The 24,761-nt window shown below is 38.1% G+C and overlaps 1 protein-coding gene across 11 annotated transcripts in view; it reads right to left on the reverse strand.

The window, feature by feature from the left end:
• GRIA4 (glutamate ionotropic receptor AMPA type subunit 4) overlaps window positions 1–24,761 on the reverse strand; it is a 680,457-nt gene that overhangs the window by 83,529 nt on the left and 572,167 nt on the right. For 10 of the 11 annotated variants that reach the window (XM_024975311.2, XM_024975310.2, XM_024975308.2 and 7 more), the window contains 3 exons: window positions 12,275–12,433; window positions 4,856–5,023; window positions 2,936–3,040 (listed from right to left, as the gene is read on the reverse strand). In XM_024975311.2, the coding sequence (XP_024831079.1) occupies window positions 2,936–3,040; window positions 4,856–5,023; window positions 12,275–12,433 (432 nt within the window). The remainder of the gene's footprint in view (window positions 1–2,935; window positions 3,041–4,855; window positions 5,024–12,274; window positions 12,434–24,761) is intronic. The other variant, XM_024975315.2, reaches the window with a different exon arrangement.

Genomic DNA, 24,761 nt, shown 5'->3' on the forward strand with positions numbered 1-24,761 from the left:
CTTGTAGAAAATTCTGTCTGCTCCATAGGTAGCAGAGGGACTTAGCTTAAAACGGGCTTCTTTCTTTCTTGTTGCAAACTGTGTGCTACAGAGTGAGTAGAATCAGTGTTTACATTAAATTTTTTCTTGGCAGCATATCTCCGTCCCTTTCTTCAGGAAGTACCCTTAAAAGGGTGCATCATACAGCCTGGCTTTCAAACTGCCGTTCCGTGTTCTACCCTACCTGATCTGGATCATATAGGCTCCTGCCTGCTCTGTATTGGCTGGCAGTGTGCACTCACAGCAATGCCACTAAAAAGGTGAAAGTCTAGAGATGGTTTTCATGGCAGCTTCAAATCGAGGAGCACACCTTATGACAGACTGGAGCAAAACACAACTTTGAAAGCCTTTACCATCTTCCAATGTGTGACTTTAATCATCCTGCCTCCAGCCTGTCTTTGGATCTTGCCTGTACCATTTCTACCTATTCAATCTCTAACTTCACACCCTCACTTTGAATCTCAGCTCCTCTATGCAGCCTTCTTTGATTTGTTTTCCTCCACCAGGAAGTGATCTCTTCTGCTTTAGGCTTTCCAAATGTTTTCTCTTTAACTGCTGTATTGAACTTACTATATTCTATCCTGCTAGAAAATAAACTTTAGGGCAGAGTCTACTCAGGTGGGTTAATGAGTAGAAAGCTTCTGAAGTCAGATATATCTGAATTAAAATCTTTGTTTTCTCATTTATAGGCCTTAGACAAATAGCTATAATATATTGCACTATAGCAGAAAGTGAAGAGGAACTAAAGAGTCTCTTGGTAAAGGTGAAAGAGGAGAATGAAAAAGTTGGTTTAAAGCTCAACATTCAGAAAATGAAGATCATGGCATCTGGTCCCATCACTTTATGGCAAATAGGTGGGGAAACAATAGAAACAGTGACAAACTTTATTTTCTTGGGCTCCAAAATCACTGCAGATGGTGACTGTAGCCATGAAATTGAAAGACACTTGCTCCTTGGAAGAAAAGCTATGATAAACCTAGACAATGTCTTAAAAACCAAACACATTACTTTGCTGACAAAGGTCCATCTAGTCAAAGCTGTGGTTTTTCCAGTAGTCATGTAAGGATGTGAGAGTTGGGCCATAGAGAAGGCTGAGCACTGAAGAATTGATGCTTTTGAACTGTGGTGTTGGAGAAGACTCTTGAGAGTCCCTTGGACTGCAAGGAGATCCAATCAGTCCATCCTAAAGGAAATAAATCCTGAATATGCATTGGAAGGGTGATGCTGAAGCTGAAACTCCAATACTTTGGCCACTTGATATGAAGAACCAGCTTATTGGAAAAGACCCTGATGCTGGGAAAGATTGAAGGCAGGAGAAGAAGGACAAAGGATGAGATGGTTGGATGGCATCACTGACTTGATGGATATGAGTTTGAGCAAAGTCCAGGAGATGGTGATGGACAGGGAGGCCTGGCATGCTGCGATTCATGGGGTCACAAAGAGTTGGACACGACTGAGCGACTGAACTGAACTGAATGAGTTCCCACAACATAAAAACTATAGCTCTGAGACACATTATGGAGAGTTTTCAGATGTTGACAAGACCTTGACATTTTGTATTTAAGGACAACCTGTGGGAGATCAGCCCTGGGATTTCTTTGGAAGGAATGATGCTTGGCAGGGAAGCTTACATGTTGCAGTCCATGGGGTTGCAAAAAGTCAGACATGACTGAGTGATTGAACAGCAGCAACAACAATAGCACTGTAATTTTCTCACCAGGAAAAGGGAGAAAATAGTACTCCATTACAGGCTCATTGTGAGGATTAAATTGCACCAAGTCCAGTGCTTGGAACATAGCCGGCATTTCATAAATTGTAACTATCACTACTATATTAACACAGGAAAGTATATTTGGAAAAGTTTTTTTAACATCCAAGTGTTGAAACAGATAATTTTTAGTTAAGTTGAATTTATCTTTCTTAAGCATCTTAGCTAATGCTAGAGAAAAGGAATGTTAAAAAGTTATATGTTAGGTATAAAAAGTTTATAGTCAATTTCTGTGGTGGAATTGTATCGCTCCAATATATAAAGCACTTTTTGGATGTTGAGAATATTGCTGATGCTTATGATGCTTAGTCACATCAAAAGATCAGCAACTATCTTCTGAAATCCAAAAGTCTATCACCAGCAGCTTTCTGAACAACCTCTCTGGTCCCTCAGTTGAAGTCCTTAGGTATCTCTCTCTCTCTCAACCTAACAGTAATCTTAATATTATCTTCCATCAGCTCTTTTCTTTGAATGTTTATTTCAGGAACATCTATCCTTCTATTATATGACTATCCATTATAAGTAGTTTTCTTGTTCTCTCTCTAATGGTTTCAGAAATGACTACATGAAAATGAATAAGTCTCTTACTTACATTGTGCGCTTTCCTGAAGAGTATATTATGGGTTTTCTGGGATTCTTTTTGTTAAGCCTTTAAAAAATTGCTTTTATTTTGGATAAGGAATATAAACAGTGGGTAAATAGTTCATTTCAGCTTTGATATACCATTAAACATCAATCATATGACACAAGAATTTATTTCAGCATGAATTACAAGAAAGTATTACTTGTAAGTGCAGATGACCCTTATCAACACAGGTTTGAACTGCTCAGGTCCACTTTTACACGGACTCTTTTCACAGGAAACACCACAATACTACACAGTCTGTGTTGGTTGAAGCCTCAGATGTGGAACTGCAGCAGTGGAGGAACCACATATACGGAGGGCCCATTATAATTTTGGCACAGATTTTTGACTGTGTGGAGAGTCAGATCCTCTAAATCCCACTTTGTTCAAGGGTTAGCCATACTCACAATTTTTTAAAAATGTAGACTATCCAGCTATATTTCACTTATAAGATTTTAAAAATGTCAAAAGCAAACTAAGAAAACAGTTCAAGTGTGGCTCACCTTTCTAGGTCCCGTGCTCTTTAGTTCAAACACATCCATTGTGTAATTGACCCTACGTCCATAGTGGTCAAATTGAACATTTCCTGTTAGTCCTTGAATTTGAACCTATGAATGAAAAATAAAATCTACACATGTAATCATTTGCCATTTTACTTACAGAAATCTTTACTTCATCTGCTAGGCTTATGACTACGCATGGGTGTGGAACTATAATCTGTAAGCAACTCACTAAAAAAGTCATGGAGTATTTGAGCTACTGGGATAGAATTGGATAGAACCAATACAGTATTGTAAAGTAATTAGCCTCCAATTAAAATAAATAAATTTAAATTAAAAAAATAATTGGATAGAGGAATATCAAAGAAATATATAAGCGATTCTGTTATGTACTTGAAAGATAAATTTTTTTTTTATTATGGCATTTCCATTGTACTTCTTCAATTTTGAAATATTATCTATAAGAATAGAAACATGGTTTCCTTTTTAGTTACTTTTCAGTTTTATCTACACATCCACATAATAAATAACCCTGATAACCACAGCAGATCATATTTCTCCTTGCTAATGTTAAACTTAAAATATTCAGAAAAATAAACATATTTTTGAAAATATTCAAGTGTACTTTGTTCCAAATCCTTTTAATTCATTTAAACTTATGTTCTGAACCTGTGGCATTTCAGAACATTTAAAATGTATTACTAAAAATACACACATATTACAGTAATCATTTGAAAAACAGTGTTAGTATAACTACAAAAGACTAAAATAAATACTTAATCCAAGGTTACAAGACAATTTGAAGGTCTATTGAGGCAGTCAGTAGATTAGTAGACTAAGACTGTATGCCAAATATTTCAGGTTCTTCCTCATTCTGGGTCCACGGTGGGCTTGTTCTTTTTGGACACTTTTTGGTTAGCTAGGTGTCTGTGACTCTTTCTGACAAAAGCGTTGTTAACAGATCTAATGAGTGCTAAAGCATTTTATTTATTTATTTATTTTACTTTACAATATTGTATTGGTTTTGCCATACATCAACATGAATCTGCCACAGGGATACACTAGAAACCTCCCTACAACTCTTTTCCTTTTGTTACATTCAAGATGGTAGCTGCTATGTCAGCTTGTGTCCCTAAGTGATTATAAAAAGCAGAGTGTCCCTACTAATCTGATGTGTGTCTGTGAGTGTGAAATCCTCTTTTGTTGTTTTAAGCCACTGAAGCTTGGGGTTGTTTATTACTGTTACATAACCTAGCTTATCCTGGCTAACCATCTACATAACATATAAACACCAGTATTCTATCTAGTGGGCTTCTGAGGTGGCTCAGTGGTAAATTAGCTGTCTGCCAAACAGGAGACGGGGGTTCGATTCCTTTGTTGGGAAGATCCCCTGGAGGGAGAAATGGCAAACCATTCCAGTATTCTTGCCTGGGAAATTCCATGGACAAAGGATTCTGGCAGACTACAGTCCATGGGTTCACAAAGAGTTGGGCATGACTTAGCCACTAAACCACTACCTCCACCATTCTATCCAGTATCCTATGTAGAAATGTCTCAGAAATGATAATGGCTCAATATATTAAAATGGAAATTGTAATATATTGGTATTTGCCAATAGATTATTTTGTTTTCCTGAAAACTCCATTTAAAAAGGACAATGAAATAAATTGAAGGCTTCCCAGGTTGTTCTAGTGGTAAAGAACCTGCCTGCCAATGCAGGAAACATAAGAAATGCAGGGTTGGGAAGATACCCTGGAGGAGGGCATGGAAACCCACTCTAGTATTCTTGCCTGGAGAATCCCATGGACACTGGAGCCTGGCAGGCTGCAGTCCATAGGGCTGCAAAGAGTTGGACACAACAGAAGTGACTTAGCACACATGCATGTGTGAAACAAACTGAACATAAACAAAATTGTGAGTTACCTGTTTGAGTGTCCTCTCCATGTCAATTCCCTGGCCCCATGGAGCAGCTGGATTTGCCAGACAATCTCCAGCATTTCCTCTCCTGGAAATATCAATTTTCTGTCTTCTGAGACTTCGGAATGTTTCAGCCATCACAAGGACTCCATCATAAGTCAGAGCAGATGTATACTAACAAAATTAAAGTAAATATAATGGTAAAATGTTAAATTCTTATCAATCCTTAGGATTTGCCTGGGGACTATGTGGGTTTATCTTTGGCTGCAAAGACTCAATATGCCAGCAAATTTGGAAAACTCAGCAGTGGCCACAGGACTGGAAAAGGTCAGTTTTCATTCCAATCCCAAAGAAAGGCGATGCCAAAGAATGCTCAAACTACTGCACAATTGCACTCATCTCACACGCTGGTAAAGTAATGCTCAAAATTCTCCAAGCCAGGCTTCAGCAATATGTGAACCATGAATTTCCAGATGTTTAAGCTGGTTTTAGAAAAGGCAGAGGAACCAGAGATCAAATTGCCAACATCTGCTGGATCATAGAAAAAGCAAGAGAGTTCCAGAAAAAACATCTATTTCTGCTTTATTGACGATGCCAAAGCCTTTGACTGTGTGGATCACAATAAACTGTGGAAAATTCTGAAAGAGATGGGAATACCAGACCACCTGACCTACCTCTTGAGAAATCTGTATGCAGGTCAGGAAGCAACAGTTAGAACTGGACATGGAACAACAGATTGGTTCCAAATAGGAAAAGGAGTACGTCAAGGCTGTATATTGTCACCCTGCTTATTTAACTTCTATGCAGAGTACATCATGAGAAAAACTGGACTGGAAGAAGCACAAGCTGGAATAAAGATTGCCAGGAGAAATATCAATAACCTCAGATATGCAGATGACACCACCCTTATGGCAGAAAGTGAAGAGGAACTAAAAAGCCTCTTGATGAAAATGAAAGAGGAGAGTGGAAAAAGTTGGTTTAAAGCTCAACATTCAGAAAATGAAGATCATGGCATCTGGTCCCACCACTTCATGGGAAATAGACGGGGAAGCAGTGGAAAGAGTGGCAGACTTTATTTTTTTGGGTTCCAAAATCACTGCAGATGGTGACTGCAGCCATGAAATTAAAAGATACTTACTCCTTGGCAGGAAAATTATGACCAACCTAGATAGCATACTGAAAAGCAGAGACATTACTTTGCCAACAAAGGTCCATCTAGTCAAGGCTGTGCTTTTTCCAGTGGTCATGTATGGATGTGAGAGTTGGACTCTGAAGAAAGCTGAGCGCTTAAGAATTGATGCTTTTGAACTGTGGTGTTGGAGAAGACTCTTGAGAGTCCCTTAGACTGCTAAAGGAGATTAGTCCTGGGTGTTCTTTGGAAGGACTGATGCTAAAGCTGAAACTCCAGTACTTTGGCCACCTCATGCGAAGAGTTGACTCATTGGAAAAGACCCTGAGTTTGGGAGGGGTTGGGGGCAGGAGGAAAAGGGGACGACAGAGGATGAGATGGCTGGATGGCATCCTGGACTTGATGGACATGAGTTTGAGTGAACTCTGGGAGTTGATGATGGACAGGGAGGCCTGGCATGCTGCAATTCATGGGATCACAAAGAGTCAGACATGAATGAGCGACTGAACTGACTGACTGATGTGGGTTTATGACATAAAGTACCATGCAGTCTGAAAAGCAGATAAATTACTGCCCTTAATTTAACTTCCCCTTAAATTAAATTACTTTAATTTAACTTTAATTAATTTCCTCTAGCTACAGAAATTTCTGCTTTTGCTTTATTACAAAGACTGTATATCAGTTCTTACCACTATGATTTTAAAAAGGAGAAAATACACTCTGTAAAATAGAAATTCTATTGCACAGTTTTCCATCAGTTGGGAGAAGCAAGCCCTCTAGGTGAGGTCTTTCTATTGTGTCCAAGTAGAAACAGCTAATGTATTTTTTTTAAAAGGGCTAAATGCAGTATTTCTACAATCTACCTTGCAGTCTCTTGCTGTGGGTGAGCCTCAGGAGGGCTGGGATATCCCACTCTTTCCTTCTCTCAATGTCCATTAGGTTTTCTTTAGATTTCATATATGCTTCTTGACTTAAAGTGTATATCTCTGTCTAGTTTTTCAGAAGAAAGAATGGGAATGCTTATTGTTACTTTAAATATAGGGTACCAGAAGTAGCACCTACTTATTTATCAAATGTATATACACGTTGCTAAATAAACGTGAGTACTGTTATGCCCATGCCTGCAGAGTGTGCTTAGGAAGGTTAGATCATTTCTCTAAGTTTCTATTGTAACATAGGATCAAAGTGGAGAAATGAAATATAGATCATCTGTTTCCTGATGATCTCCTGTGCTTCTCTTTGAGAAAAAAGAAATAATCTCAGGAAAAGATTATTAAGGTTAACAGAGAAAATGAAGAAAAACTGAGAAGAAAATGTGGTTTGTTTAATCTGAAAATTAAGAGAACAGGGAATACTTGTAAAGTCTGTTTACAGAATTCCTAATCATATGAAAAATATCGTACAATTTTCTTGAAGTGTGGCAGAGCATCAACCACTGATCATGATGAAAAACTACATTTTCTCTTTCAAGAATTTCATATATGCACAATTCTATATGATTAACACATTCTGAGCTTATACTAAGGGTAGTTTTGTGACATGGAACATGGGAGATGATCTTGATTTGCTGCTTATAAATTAAGAAAAATCATTAGAAATTTAAATTGTAGAAAGTAAACTTAGGCAATATGACTATTAAGTATAGCAATCAGTTTTCCAGGGAAGGACTGAGATATGGATAAGATAAAGAATACAAACTCTAACAAAGAACTTTTCAATGGTAAAGAATTTAATTAAAGCTTCATCAGAAAGATTTATATGTGACATATAAATTATAAGTCTTGCTATATATTCTTCAAGGATATGAAAAAAATGGACTTAAAGATAAGCATACACACTCATAATTGGAGTGGCATGGTTGATGAAAATTAAGAAACTTAACCGAAAATGGGTATACCTCCTCCCCTGCCTGGACCAGCATACTTTTGTGTAGAGAAAGCCATCAAATAATCTTTTTGGATGGCAAGAAAATAAAAACAAGCATTGATGAATAAAGAAAAAAAAAAAAGCAATGCTAGCATTTTAGGATCAAGAGAGAAAAAAAGAAAGCTATTGTTGCTTTTCTAAATGGGAGAAAAAAGCTGAGAAGATATGACACCAAAAAAGCAAAAGCACTTGCTGTGTTTAAAAAGTCCATTCATTTTTATGAAACAAGTGAACTACAAAAGAGAACAGATATCGTACAGACTGGAGCAGAGCAAAGTGGATATTTAGCCAGTGGCAAAGCCTTTTGACAGCTCATAGAGCTGATAAATTGAAAGAAGCAGTAGTTAAAATTGGTTTACTTTTTAAAAGGATTTCATTATTTTATATGTGTCCTATTGTGCTAAAGTCCAATAAATCATATTTATGGGCACATGTGCCCATAAATTTCTAGATGGCATTTAGAAATTCTTATTAAACATACTCTTCATTTTGGAGGTAAGGCAGCACTTCCCTGGTAGCTCAGATGGTAAAGAATCTGCCTAAAATGAGGGAGATCTGGGTTCGATCCCTGGGTTGGGAAGATCTCCTGGAGAAGGAAATGGCAATCTGCTCCAGTATTCTTGCCTGGAGAATTCCATGGGCTGAGGAGTCTGGTGGGCTACAGTCCATGGGATGGCAAAGAGTTGGACATGACTGAGCAACTAACACTAACTGAAACTAAGTGTTGACCTAGAGCTATTTATTGCTTTAGGCAGTGATTAGAATGATGGGATGAATTCTGTTTATCAAAGATTGTATATAAAAAGGTATACTTTGGTGGAATCATAGTGCAGTAACAGGGGTCTAGGTTTTGAGAAGAAAGAACTACATGAATTCTAATTCTATTCATACTTTTAAGGAAATGTGTAGTATGTTTTCCGGTTACAAAGCACAAAACAGAACAAAATAAAATAAAATAATTACTATTTTCTGTGTAGTTGTGAGGATAAAATTTCATATTATATCTGAGAGTTCTTTGAAAAGTGTGCTAGACACTGGCTAGGAACAGTGACAACTACATGTGTGTGAAGTCACTTCAGTCCTGTGCTACTCTTTGCAACCCCATAAACTGTAGCCCACTAGGCTCCTCTGACCATGGGATTCTCTAGGCGAGAATGCTGGAGTGGGTGGCCATTTCCTCCTACTGGGAATCTTTCTGACCCAGGGATCAAACTCATGTGTCTAATGTCTCCTGCATGGGCAGGAAGGATCTTTACCACTAGTGCCACATGGGAAGCCTACACAGATGTCCCAAAGGTGTAGTGTTAAAGTCCTGTCTAGTGTTCCTGAGTGAAAGAAGGCTGTGATGTGCTTTATAGCAAAAATATATGTTCAATAAAGTTTGTTCAGGCTTGAGTTATGGTGCTACTGACTGTGAATTCAATTAATATTAATTGATCGACAATATCTTAAATAACATATGTTCAAACAGAAACACACATATAACAAAGTGTAAGTGTTGATTGGTTGACAAAACTGTTGTACCTAACTTTGTAATTTTCCCTAGAAGTAAAGGCTCAATATTCGCTCATTCAGTGTTCATGGCAGCTCTATAGAATGTAACTACCATAAATAATAAGAACTGACTACATGTATTTATTAAATGGTCACTGGATACCTAGCATACTAAGACAGCTGTGAAAGATAAAACAAAGTGCCCAAAGCTATGACATAGATAAGTCTGGTTGGAGATTATCAAATAGTACACCTTGTGATAGGCTAAAGGCAAGAGAAGGAAGGAATAACCACACCAGTATATCTGGACAGAAGGACCACAGTGGACAAATATTATTACATATTATCACTGGAAAAAACAAAAAAACAAAAAAACAGTTACAAGGAACTACAACACACTGCCAAGAAGTTTGAAGCCCATTATAGATACTAAAACTCTAAGGATAACAAGGACTTGAAGAAATGGTTTAGAGAAGAAATGCTGAGATTAAAAAAATAGCTGAAAAATATGTGAGGAAGAAAGAGAAGAAAGAGAAGGGCAAAACTGTCTCTACATACACTGATGAAGAATGAGAAGAACATGCTGTAAAGGAAATTATTCCGATGAGTTTGGAAGGAAGCTTGATGCTTGTTTTTCCTTGTGTGTTAGTATTTGAAATAATTGAGCCTTTGGGATAATTTTCCTCTAAGCCAGCTTGAAGAAAAAGCAGACTGAACGACTTCTTAAGTTTCTTTTTATCTTGAAGGCATTTTTGCTTTTTAATATGCTTCCATAGACTGGTTCCAAATAGGAAAAGGAGTATGTCAAGGCTGTATATTGTCACCCTGCTTATTTAACTTCTATGCAGAGTACATCATGAGAAATGCTGGACTGGAAGAAACACAAGCTGGAATCAAGATTGCCGGGAGAAATATCAATAAACTCAGATATGCAGATGACACCACTCTTATGGCAGAAAGTGAAGAGGAACTAAAAAACCTCCTGATGAAAGTGAAAGTGGAGAGTGAAAAAGTTGGCTTAAAGCTCAACATTCAGAAAATGAAGATCATGGCATCCGGTCCCATCACTTCATGGGAAATAGATGGGGAAGCAGTGGAAACAGTGTCAGACTTTATTTTTGGGGGGCTCCAAAATCACTGCAGATGATGACTGCAGCCATGAAATTAAAAGACGCTTACTCCTTGGAAGGAAAGTTACGACCAACCTAGATAGCATATTCAAAAACAGAGACATTACTTGCCAACAAAGGTCCGTCTAGTCAATGCTATGGTTTTTCCTGTGGTCATGTATGGATGTGAGAGTTGGACTGTGAAGAAAGCTGAGCGCCGAAGAATTGATGCTTTTGAACTGTGGTGTTGGAGAAGACTCTTGAGAGTCCCTTGGACTGCAAGGAGATACAACCAGTCCATTCTGAAGAGATCAGTCCTGGGATTTCTTTGGAAGGAATGATGCTAAAGCTGAAACTCCAGTACTTTGGCCACCTCATGCGAAGAGTTGACTCATTGGAAAAGACTCTGATGCTGGGAGGGATTGGGAGCAGGAGGAGAAGGGGACGACAGAGGATGAGATGGCTGGATGGCATCACTGACTCAATGGACATGAGTCTGAGTGAACCCTGGAAGTTGGTGATGGACAGGGAGGCCTGGCGTGCTGCGATTCATGGGGTCGCAAAGAGTTGGACACGACTGAGTAACTGAACTGAACTGAAGCTTGCAAAGTGGTGCAATATAGTGGACAATGTACTTGTCTAAGGCTCAAGGAGTTCACAACTTATTCCTGGGCAAACATTTCACAAATCTGGTCCTTGACTCAAGGACAATCAATTAACATACCATTTAATATCTTGCATTTAGAAATTTGTAAAATCAGAGGGTGGACTATAGTGCTTGACACATAGTGGATACTCATTAAATGCTTTCTTTTGAAAGTAATGAAAATGGTATGACTAGCTAAACTGCTATACTACACAGAGGAAATTGACAAAGCTGGAAGAACTGAGATTCTCTTCCATAGATTATAGTTTTCTAGGCTTGAATTTCCAAATTATGTTTGAAACTTTTTACCTGAATACACTGTCAATGAGAGATTAGTAAAAGTTGTTTAAATGATGATGTCTTATTATCAGTTCAGTTCAGTTCAGTCGCTCAGTCATGTCCGACTCTTTACAATCCCATGGACTGCAGCACACCAGGCCTCCCTGTCCATCACCAACTCCTGAAGTTTACTCAAACTCATGCCCATTGAGTCAGATGGCATTACCGACTCAATATATTATTATGGAGAAGCTCAAAACCACTAAGTTAGAGTTTAAGAAACATTATGCCATTATCTACATGATATCGAAGGAATTTAGCTTTTCAGGAGAGAAAAAAATGTGCTTATGATCGGAAATTTATCATAAATTTGCAAATATCAATAACATACTTCTGCAATGTCTGTCAGATAAAATTAAACAATCTGACATTTTACTGTTAATTTGAAAGAGGAATTTTGCAGAAGCTATATATTTTACATTTTTTTTTTACCACTTTCCTTACTTATTGTAAATCATTTTGCAAATATAGTTGTTTTCTGAGTGGAATAGTTACTAGTAGTTATTCACATTTGAAATAATTTTAAAAATATATAATTTATTCAGGGACATTCATATGCAAATTAATAATAATAATAAACTAGTTGAGCAAATGGCTAACATCTCCTCCATAAAATATAAAAATTTAGAAAATATTGATTTGTGTGACAAATAGTGACAAAATATTTCTGCCCCATGCCACACTGTGCCTGACAAAATATTACTAGAAGAACTGCATAATGAACTTTCTACCTTAAATTTTATAAAGTACTAAAAATACATAAGATAAAAACAAACAAATACCTTTGGAGGTGTCTCAGATCCTGGATATTCTCTCTGATCTAATTTCTTCCAGCGATCCATTAATTTGGTCACCATAGGTGTGTTAAAATCTACCAACTGGAATCCTGTAACATTGGCTCCACCATGTATAAATCTCTCAAGAGAAATATCCTTGAATCCCTATAAAAATCAGTATGACAGTTTATTAAGCTTAGTTAATTATTGGAGTTAATAGCTAACATTTTGGCTCCTCAATGTTAACATGAATTGATAACCAATATTATTTAAAAGTGGTGGCTTTAAACAACTGGAAGATTATGTAAATATTGACATAATAACAATTATGTCAATTTAGCTGTTAAACTCTGTCATTCAAAATCTAATGCATGACACCACATCAACACCAAAAAAAGACAAAAATCACGTGATCATCTCCACAGATATAGAAAAAAAAAAAACATTTGACAAAATTCACTATCTACTCATGATAAATATTCCCATCAAAGTGGATATAATGGAAACATATATCAATATAATAAAAGCTATTTGTGACAAACCCACAGTCAACATAATATTCAATGGTGAAAAGCTGAAAACCTTCTCGCTAAAATTTGGAATAAAACAAAGATGCCCACTGTCACCTCTTCTATTCAACATACTTTTGAAAGTCCTAGCCACAGCAATTAGACAAGAAAAAGAAACAAAATTTTATTCAAATTGATAGAGAAAAGGTAAAGTTGTTATTATCTGCAGATGACATGATATTATATATAGAAAACTCTAAAGATTCCACAGAAAAACTACTAGAACTGATAAAAAATTTAGCATGGTAATAGGATACAAGATTAACATACAGAAATCTGCTGAATTTTTAATACTAATAATACATATCAGAAAGTGAATGTAAAACAATTATTAGATACATCAAAAAAACTTAAAATACCTAGGCATAAACTTCACCACAGAGGTGAAAGACTTAAATGCTAAGATCTATAAAACAATGATAAAGGAAACTGAAGATGATTCAAAGAAATAGAAAAATAACCCATGCCTTTAGATTGGAAGAGTTAATACTATTAAAATGGCCAACTACCTAAAGTAATATACAGATTTAATGAGATCCTTATCAAATAACTATGACATTTTTCACAGAACTAGAATGAATAATCCTAAAATTTATATGGAGCCATAAAAGACCCAGAATTAAAAAGCAATCTTGAAGAAAAAGAACAATGGTGGAGGCCTAACTGAATCATACTTCAGATAGTAATATAAAGCTACAGTAATCAAAACAGCATGATCTTGGCACAAAAACAGACATATGGGTTAATGGAACAGAATAGAGAACCCAGAAAAAATCCAACACAACCTACAGTCAGTTAATCTTCAATGAGGGAGGCAAGACTACATAATGGAGAAAAGGAAGTCAATCTCTTCAGCAAGTGGTTTGGGAAAGCTGGACAGCTGCATATAAATCAATGATATAAGAACATGTCCTCACACCATACATAAATATAAACTCAGAATGGCTTAAAGATTTAAATACAAGACCTGATGCCATATAACTCCCAGAAGAAAACATAGGCAAAACCATCTCTGACATAAATTGAGCACTATTCCCTTCGTCAGCTTCCCAAAGCCAAAAAAATAAAAGCAAAGATAAACAAATTGGAACTAATCAAATTTAAAAACTTTTGAGCAGCAAAGGAAATCATGAACAAAATAAAAAGGCAACCTACAGGGTGGAAGAAAATATTTGCAAATGATGTGACTGAGAAGGACTTAATACAAGTGCTCATACAGCTTAATATCATAAAGACAAACAACCCAATCAAAAAAAAAAATGGGCAGAAGAATTATATTGACATTTTTCCAAAGAAGACATTCAGATGGTCAAAAAGCACATGAAAAATGCTCAACATTGCTTATCATTAGAGAAATGCAAATCAAAATCACAATGAGGGATCACCTCACACAAGTCAAAATAGACATCTTCAAAAACTCTACAAATAATAAATGCTGGTAAGGATGTGGAGGAAAGGGAGCCCTCTGACACTGTTTGATGGGAATGTACATTGGTATAACCACTACCGAGAACAGTATGGCAGTTCCTTAAAAAACTAAAAATAGAGTTGCCATATGATTCAGCAGTTCTACTCTTGGGCATGTATCTGGAGAAAATTCTAATTTGAGAAGACATCTGCACACCAGTGTTCGTGGTAGCACTATTTACAATAGCCAAGACATGGAAACAACCTAAATGTTCATCAACAAATGAGTGAATAAAGAAGATATGGCATATACACATTATGAAATATTGCTCAACCCCAATATAATTAATGCATGCAGCAACATGGATGGGCCTAGAGATTATCATATTAAATGAATTGTCAGACAGAGAAGGACAAATATCATATGATATCACTTGTATGTGGAATTAGAATAAAATAATACAAATTAATTCATTTACAAAACAGACTTAACAGACACAGGAAGCAAATTTCTGTTTATTAAAGGGGGAGAGGTGGGAAGGATAAATTAAGAATTTGGGATTAACAAATATATACTACTACATACAAAATAGATAAACAATATGCAAAGGAATCCCAGGGCTGATCTTCTTCAGAATGGATTGGTTGGATCTTCTTGCAGTCCAACGGACTCTCAAGAGTCTTCTCCAACAACACAGTTCAAAAGCATCAATTCTTCAGCACTCAGCCTTCTTCACAGTCCAACTCTCACATCCATACATAACCACTGGAGAAACCATAGCCTTGACTAGACGGACCTTTGTTGGCAAAGTAATGTCTCTGCTTTTCAATATGCTATCTAGGTTGGACATAACTTTCCTTCCAAGGAGTAAGCGTCTTTTAATTTCATGGCTGCAGTCACCATCTGCAGTGATTTTGGAGCCCCCCAAAATAAAGTCTGCCACTGTTTCCAGTTTCCCCATCTATTTCCCATGAAGTGATGGGACTGGATGCCATGATCTTCATTTTCTGAATGTTGAGCTTTAAGCCAACTTTTTCACTCTCCACTTTCACTTTCATCAAGAGGCTTTTGAGTTCCTCTTCACTTTCTGCCATAAGGGTGGTGTCATCTGCATATCTGAGGTTATTGATATTTCTCCCAGCAGCGCCAAAGAATTGATGCTTTCGAACTGTGGTGTTGGAGAAGACTCTTGAGAGTCCCTTGGACTGCAAGGAGATACAACCAGCCCATTCTGAAGAAGATCAGCCCTGGGATTTCTTTGGAGGGAATGATGCTAAAGCTGAAACTCCAGTACTTTGGCCACCTCATGCGAAGAGTTGACTCATTGGAAAAGACTCTGATGCTGAGAAGGATTGGGGGCAGGAGGAGAAGGGGATGACAGAAGATGAGATGGCTGGATGGCATCATTGACTTGATGGAAGTGAGTCTGAGTGAACTCCGGGAGTTGGTGATGGACAGGGAGGCCTGGTGTGCTGAGATTCATGGAGTTGCAAAGAGTGGGACACGACTGAGCAACTGAACTGAACTGAACATATATAATAGGGAACTGCATTCAATATTTTTTAATAATCTATAATGGAAAATAATCTGAAAAAGAATATATATATAAATACATATATACACACACATGAGTATGTGTATAACTGAATAACTTTTCTCTACATCTGAAACTAATGCATTACAAATCAAGTATATTTCAATTAAAAAATATAACACATGAGAAAAAGATATAAATGTTTCTAGTTTAGTTCAACTGAATTTAACAAGTATCAGTATTTCTGAAATGCCTCTGAGTGCCTTTTATGAAGCATGGAGGAGGATTCAGGAGATGAATGAAATGCATCAAATATAAGACACCTAAGCAGATACGTGTCTTATGTGAAAATGTGTCTTATATTAAGATTTTATGGTACTCTGAGTCTGTGATGTGTAACACTTCACGGAGGTTCAGCTTAGTTACAAAGTGGCTTAAAAGAAGATAGAGATAGTACTTTAAGACAAAGAGGGTGAAAGCTTTGATTATATCAGTCACTACAGTCCTCATAGTTCTGGGAAATGGCAGTGGATAAGAGAGCTATAATCCATTTATGTGTGGTAGGGAAAAATACAAGTCCCAGCAGGTGGAGCGAGGAAGGTGGACAGGAAGGTGTCACCTCATTTGGTTCAGAGGAAGTTAACTAAGTTAAACAAATTCTGGAAAAAAGTTATTTATTTTCTAGCTATATCTTTCTCTCATCTATCTGTTTATCACTCATTTCTCTCTCTCTCTATCTTTTATATATGTATTCCATACCTGGCTCTATTTTTCCATTAGAAATTTGAGGTAACTTATCACAACACACACCCAATTTTGTAAACAAACAATTATAGGAAAAATACAAAAAGTATACTACAAAAGTGAATTATTATAACCAAAGATATTAACTCAGGCAAAAGTAAACCACACACCCACAGAGTTTGAAGCATCTGCACTTGCTTTCCTGTTTGTCCCCTTTAGGTATTTAGGAAATCTTTTTTTAAATGTGAATTTGATTCAGTAGTCTTGAGAAAAAGTTTATCTTTTTCCTTTTTTTGGTCAACATAAATTATGCAGCAGTGACCCTACAGTTATAGTAGAAATCAAGGAGAAGAAGAAGACCTAGTGTTACTTATCCTGTTGCATGTGTCTCAGCCATGATTTTGGAAACTTCTCTGTTTTTTTATTTTAATAACAAAGAGGAATTTCTTACTAGCCAATATATACATGTTACTGTCTGGTTACTGGCAACTAAGGGACAATGAAAGACCCAGAGTGTGTATTAATAGTTAATATTAATGCTGGGCTGATTATGTATCAGGCATTGTGGTAAGCACATTCCACTGATTATCAATCTAATTCTCACAACAAACTTATGAGATATATCCTATGTTACAAATAAGGAAGCCACATGTCAGTGGGTTAAAGCAAAACTATTCAAGATCTCCCAGCAAATACATATTAGAACCAAAAGATTCTCAACTTTGCCTTTTAAAAATTATGCTCTTGTGTATTTTTTTTTCATTTTTTTAAGTTCTTTAAAAATTTTTTTCCTTTATTTTATTTTTTTAACTTTACAATATTGTATTGGTTTTGCCATATATCAACATGAATCCGCCACAGGTATACACATATTTTTACACAAATATGTGTTTTCCCTTGAAGATATAGGGCTTCCCTTGTGGCTCAGCTGGTAAAGAATCCGCCTGCAATGTGGGAGATCTGGGTTCGATCCCTGGGTTGTGAAGATCCCCTGGAGAAGGGAATGGCTACCCACTCCAGTATTCTGGCCTGGAGAATTCCATGGACTGTAAAGAGTTGGGCACGACTGAGTAACTTTCACTTTCACTTTTCATGTGTTTTCAATTTTGATATTTATCATAATATTCCTAGGAGAGGCAGGGAGATACTGTAGAAAGCAATCCAGGCTCTGACTCCCATTTCTGTAACTTTCTAGCCTTAGGTTTCCCACATGCAAAATAAGAATGATAATGCTAATACAGCTAGCACATGTGGTTTGAGTTTAGTAAATAATGGCTATTGTTAATTAATTAAGTCAATAAATATTATTTCATGTCAATTATATGCTAGCTGATTTGACAGTTCATCAGTAATATTCTCATTTTACTGGGAAGGAAAATAGACACCAGAAATCAAATATATGATTTTGAAACTGGAAAAACACTATCAATCTCTAGCTAGTTAAATGTCAGTTGAACATTTGTTCATAAAGAAGAAGATAGGGCAGACCCAGAGATAGGCAAATAATTTCAATTTTCCAAAAGCTACAGTGATTCAACTATTGCATTAGTTGCTAACTGATAACATTATTATTTTATTTTAGGGGTTGGTGAAATAGAGTACCTGCCAAGTTTTTTTTTTTTTTTTGATAGAGTTTTCCCACAGGTACCATACATACAGGCGAAGCTGCAGCCTTCAGAAAAATCATGTGATGTAAAGCCTGACTGATAAATAATAGTTTACATTTCTCTGATTCCATTCTGTTGTTATGCTGAAGGTAAAGGAAAAAAGATTACCACATCTGATTATAAGCTTCTTTTAGATATAATCTAAAGAATAGTAGGTGACTCAGTTAACTTTAGCTGTGTCTATTTGAGTATAGGCAATATTTTTTCTTTCATATTTTAAACTAATTTCATATAGAAGATCGATAGGCTATAGACTGGAAAGCAGTTTTCATGGAAGGTTACTTTGATGACTAAGTAAGTTTTAGTTTTTAAGGACATGATATTGTGGAACTGTGGAACAAACAGTTTCCAGCACAAACTGTGGAAAATTCTTCAATAGATTGGAATACCAGACCACCTTACCTGCTTCTTGAGAAATCTGTATGCAGGTCTAGAAGCAACAGTTAGAACTGGACATGGAACAACAGGCGGGTTCAAAATTGGGAAAGGAGTACATCAAGGCTGTATATTGTCACCCTGCTTATTTAACTTATATACAGAGTACATAATGAGAAATGCTGGACTGGATGAAGGACAAGCTGGAATCAAGATTGCTGGGAGAAATATCTATAACCTCAGATATGCAAATGACACCACCCTTATGGCAGAAAGTGAAGAAGAACTAAAGAACCTCTTGATGAATGTGAAAGAGGAGAGTGAAAATCTGGCTTTAAACTCAATATTCAAAAGACAAAGATCATGGTATCCGATCCATCACTTCATGGCAAATAGATGGGGAAACAATGGAAACTGAGAGAATTTATTTTGGGGGACTCCAAAATCACTGCAGATGGTGACTGCAGCCAGTGATGAAATGAAAAGATTCTCGCTCCTTGGAAGAAAAGCTATGACCAACCTAGACAGCATGTTAAAAAGTAGAGACATTACTTTGCCAACAGAGGTCCATGTAGTCAAAGCTACAGTTTTTCAGTAGTTGTGTATGGATGTGAGAGTTGGAGTATAAATAAAGCTGAACTCTGAAGAACTGATGCTTTTGAATTATGGTGTTGAAGAAGACTCTTGAGAATTCCTTTGACTGCAAGGAAATCCAACCAGTCAATCCTAAAGGAAATCAATCCTGAATATTCTTTGGAAGGACTGATACTGAATCGCCAATACTTTGGCCACCTGATGTGAAAAACTGACTTATTTGAAAAGACCCTGATGCTGGGAAAGATTGAAGGCGGGAGGACAAGGAGACGACAGAGGATAAGATGGTTTGATGGCATAACCAACTCTATGGACATGAATTTGAGCAAGCTTCGGGTATTGGTGATGGACAGGGAAGCCTGGCGTGCTGCAGTCCATGGGTTCAGAAAGAGTAGGACATGACTGAGCTACTTAACCAAACTGAACTGACTGTGGAACTGGAAGTGTGGAAAACATTGTAATAAAAGCATCTCTACAGTCCTAGAGCAGTGAAGGGAGAGGTGGTCAGTGGTTAAATAACTAAGTAAATAATGCCCCAGAGGGCAAAGGGGAGACCAGTGAGAGAGTTTCTGCTTATTGAAACGGGCTACTCAACAACATCTGCATTTCACAATAGTTAATGGCATCCTAAGAAAATATTAATTTCCAACTTGGCTGTCCTTTTAATTTTCATTTAGAGTTGATACATACTCTGGGAAGAAGAGGGAAAGTGAAATTAATAAATTAGAGAACTTCAGATATCCTAATGATTACTGATGTAAATCTACAGGTTCATCATATCATATGTGTTTAATAAATACTTATTTTATATTTTTCTAATTAAGAAAGAATTTCTGCCATCTTGTATTTCAGGTTCACAGGTTGACTAAATCATACTGAGACAGCTCATGTACACTTAAAAGAAAGAGTGTCAAATAGAATGGGAGAAATTCCCTTTTAACACATTTTAAATGTTAGGCTAAAAATTGACTTGGGAGGGTGGTCCCAATATGGTGGAGGAATAGGACAGGGAGACCACTGTACCCCACAAATTCATCAAAAGGTTATTTGGATGCTGAGCAACTTCCACAAAACAACGTCTGCCCAGAAAGGCAGCCCATTCTCTTCAAAAGGAGGTAGGATCAAATAGAAAAGACAAAAAGAGTGACAAAAGAGTTAGGGATGGAGACCCATCCTGGGGAGGGAGTCATGAAGGAGCAGTTTCCAAACAGCAAGAAACCCTCGCACTGGCAGATCTGTGGGGAGTTTTGGAATCTCAAAGAGCAACATAACTGGGTGAAAAAAGAAAAAAAAAAAAAAAAAAAAACCCACAAAATAGGTGCCTAACCACAACTCCCAGCAGAGAAGTAGCCCAGATGCTTGCATCAGCCACTGGAGGCTGGACAGGGAGCAAAGGCTGCATGCTTAGGGTAAGGACAAGGCCTGAATGCCCTGAGGAGAATCTGAGGGAGCTAACGTGAGACAGCAGCCCAAACCATGGGATAGCCAGAGAGAGAGAGAGAGAGAGAGAGAGAGAGAGAGAGAGAGAGAGAGAACTTTCCTGTGAAATGCTCTAACTTAATGCACAGCCTGGCCCACTCACAGAGCAAAGGATTGAGTGATCACCAAAGGAGAGCTAGCCAGTTGCATACAATCCCCTCCCCGCCAGAGGCAGAGAGGCAGGCAGGCGACAGCCAGAGCCAGAAGGCAAGGAGCTACTCCAATCTCAGCCTCAGAGACCAGCATCCTCCACCAAACTTTGAGCAGGCCCCCAGCTGCTAACCACGTCTTCCTGGGATCCCGGATGGTTGACATCTGCCAGGAGTGTCATGGCCTGAGATAAGCTTCCCAGAGGAGACACATGGCACACCCGAGACCAGAGAGCTGATTAAGATGCATGGCCCAACTGGGACAGTGTGCTCTTCAAGCACCTGATCGCCTGAGCTGCTCAGACCTGGGAAGGGCACAAAACGCATGCCCAACAGAGTTTGTGCCCTTGTGGAGTACCTGAGAACCTGAACCCAAGTGGCTTAGACCCGAGAAGTGCATGAAACCCCAGGGCCCGCTTTGAAGAGTGCCCTGCAGAGCACCCTGCAGCCTACGCAGTGTAGAACCAGAAAGCACATGCCGTGAGATTGGGCAAACCCAGTGTGGTCCATACATTGTGAGCACTCCCGACACACACCAGTGATATTTGTTTGCAGGGTTCCTCCAGCCTCAAAACACAACTGAACAAGTGAGCATAAATAAATGACCACTTTTGCCCCCTTGTGTCAGGGCGGAAATTAGACATGGAAGAGACTTTCAAATAGAGGAAGCCAAAATAAACAAAGAAGGGCAAACCACTCTGGAAGTGACAGGTACAACAGATTAAAACCCTGCAGTTAGCATTGACTAAGCATTGGAGGGGGCCTACAGACCTTGAGAAGAAGTACAAGCTGGAACAAGGAACTATCTGAAACTGAAATGACCCTACACTGCCCTTGAAAGCTCCAGAGAAATTCCTAGATATATTTTACTATTATCACTTTTTAAAAAAATTTTATTTTTAAACTTTACATAATTGTATTAGTTTTGCCAAATATCAAAATGAATCCACCACAGGTATACATGTGTTCCCCATCCTGAACCCTCCTCCCTCCTCCCTCCTCCCTCCCCATACCCTCCCTCTGGGTCGTCCCAGTGCACTAGCCCCAAGCATCCAGTATCGTGCATCGAACCTGGACTGGCATCTTGTTTCATACATGATATTTTACATGTTTCAATGCCATTCTTCCAAATCTTCCCACCCTCTCCCTCCCCCACAGAGTCCATAAGACTGTTCTATACATCAGTGTCTCTTTTGCTGTCTCGTACACAGGGTTATTGTTACCATCTTTCTAAATTTTTTAAATTTTAAGTTCTTTAATTTTGTTTTATAGCCTACTATTACCTTGCCAAAAAAGACCCTATTTTTAAAGCAAATTTCATATGCATATTTTAAAATAATTTTTCTAATTGATTTTGCTTTGAATTTTTAATATTGTATGTTTGAGAGTCTAACTTCTACTCTAGATTTTTAATCTTTTTTTTTTTTTTTGGTATTTGTTACCAATTTTGTACCTTTAAGAATCTAATCTTCAGTATCCATGTTTACTTCAGTTCAGTTCAGTTCAGTTGCTCAGTCGTGTCTGACTCTTTGTGACCCCATGAACTGCAGCACTCCAGGCCTCCCTGTCCATCACCAACTGCTGGAGTCTACCCAAACCCATGTCCATTGAATTGGTAATGCCATCCAACCATCTCATCCTGTCACCCCCTTCTCCTGCCCTCAATCTTCCCCAGCATCAGGGTCTTCTCAAATGAGTCAGCTCTTTGCATCAGGTGGCCAAAGTATTGGAGTTTCAGGTTCAACATCTGTCCTTCCAGTGAATACCCAGGACTGATCTTTAGGATGGACTGGTTGGATCTGCTTGAAGTCCAAGGGACTTCCAAGAGTCTTTTCCAACACCACAGTTCAAAAGCATCAATTCTTCGGTGCTCAGCTTTCTTTATAGTCCAACCTCACATCCATACAAGACTACTGGAAAAACCATAACCTTGATTAGACAGACCTTTGTTGACAAAGTAATGTCTCTGCTTTATAATATGCTGTCTAAGTTGGACATAACTTTCATTCCAAGGAGTAGTTCAGTTCAGTTCAGTACAGTTGCTTAGTCGTGTCCGACTCTTTGAGACCCCATGAACGACAGCATGCCAGGCCTCCCTGTCCATCACCAACTTCCGGGGTTCACTCAGACTCATGTCCATTGAGTCAGTGATGCCATCCAGCCATCTCATCCTCTGTCATCCCCTTCTCCTCCTGCCCCCAATCCCTCCCAGCATCAGGGTCTTTTCCAATGAGTCAGCTCTTCACATGAGGTGGCCAAAGTATTGGAGTTTCAGCCTCAGCATCAGTCCTTCCAAAGAACATCCAGGACTGACCTCCTTTAGGATGGACAGGTTGGATCTTTTGCAGTCCAAGGGACTTGCAAGAGTCTTCTCCAGCACCACAGTTCAAAAGCATCAATTCTTCAGTGGTCAGCTTTCTTCACAGTCCAACTCTCACATTCATACATGACCACGGGAAAAACCATAGCCTTGACTAGAAGGAATAAGCATCTTTTAATTTCATGGCTGCAATCACCATCTACAGTGATTTTGGAGCCACCCAAAAATAAAGTCAGCCACTGTTTCCCCATCTATTTGCCATGAACTGATGGCACCGGATGCCATGATCTTAGTTTTCTGAATGCTGAGCTTTAAGCCAATTTTTCACTCTCCTCTTTCATGTTTACTTAGGGTTGTGATTACTGGCTTGATTGCTTTCTCCCCTTTCGACTCTCCCTTTTATCCCCCAGGTCACCTTTATCTCCTCCCTCCCCCTTCTCGTCTCTACTTAACTCTTTGAAACTCTCTGGGTATTCCTGGCTGTGGAGAACACTTAAGGAACTGATTACCTAGATTGGTCTCTCCCATTTTGACTCCCCCTCTTCTCCTCCTGGTCACGTCTATCTCCCTCCTCCCTCTTCTCTTCTCCATGTAACTCTGTGAATTTCTCTGGGTGGGCCAGAGTCTGGAGAGTCTTTTCACCATTAACCTATATGTTTTATCATCTGTGCTGTATGGATGGAGAAGACTTGATGCTACTGTAAGAATAAGACTGAAAGCCAGAGCAGGAGCTTAAATCCAAAACTTGAGAACACCAGAGAACTCCTGATTCCAGGGAACATTAATAGACAAAAGCTCATAAAAGCCTCTGTATCTACACTGAAATCAAGCACCACCCAAGAGCCAACAACTTCCAGAGCAAGATTTACCTGCTTATTCTTCAACAATGCAGGGAAACAGCTCTGAGCATTAAAATATAGGTTGCTCAAAGACATGCAAAAACCATAGACTCCCCAAAACTCACTACTGGACAGTTCATTGCACTCCAGAGAGAAGAGATCCAGCTCCACCCACCAGAACACAGACGCAAACTCCCCTAAGCAGGAAACAAGCCACTAGTCCAACCCCACCCCCAGGGAGCAGGCTCCACAATAAAGAGGAACCACAAAATTCCAGCACACAGAAAGGCCACCCCTAAAACAGCAATCTAAACAAAAAGAAAAGACAGGAAATACTTAGCAGGTAAAGGGACATGATAAATACCCACCAAACCAAACAAAAAAGGAGGAGATAGGGAGTCTGTCTGAAAAATAATTCAGAATAATGATAGTAAAGATGCTCCAAAATCTTGAAAACAAAATAAATAGACCAGAGACAAGGATTGAGAAGATGTAAGAAATGTTTAACAAGGACCTAGAAGAAATAAAAAAGAGTCAATCAATAACGAATAATGCAGTAACTGAGATCAAAAGCACTCTGGAGGGAAGCAACAGTAGAATAACTGAGGCAGAAGATAGGATAAGTGAGGTGGAAGATAGAATGGTGGAAATAAATGAAGCAAGAAGAAAAAAGAAATAAAAGAAATGAGGACAACTTCAGAGATGTCTGGGACAATGTTAAATGCCCCAACATTTGAATCATAGGAGCCCCAGAAGAAGAAGAAAAAAAGAAAGGGCATGAGAAAATACTTGAGGAGATAATAGTTGAAAACTTT

Source organism: Bos taurus, chromosome 15 (assembly GCF_002263795.3).
Source record: "Bos taurus isolate L1 Dominette 01449 registration number 42190680 breed Hereford chromosome 15, ARS-UCD2.0, whole genome shotgun sequence".
NCBI classification, from domain to species: domain Eukaryota; kingdom Metazoa; phylum Chordata; class Mammalia; order Artiodactyla; family Bovidae; genus Bos; species Bos taurus.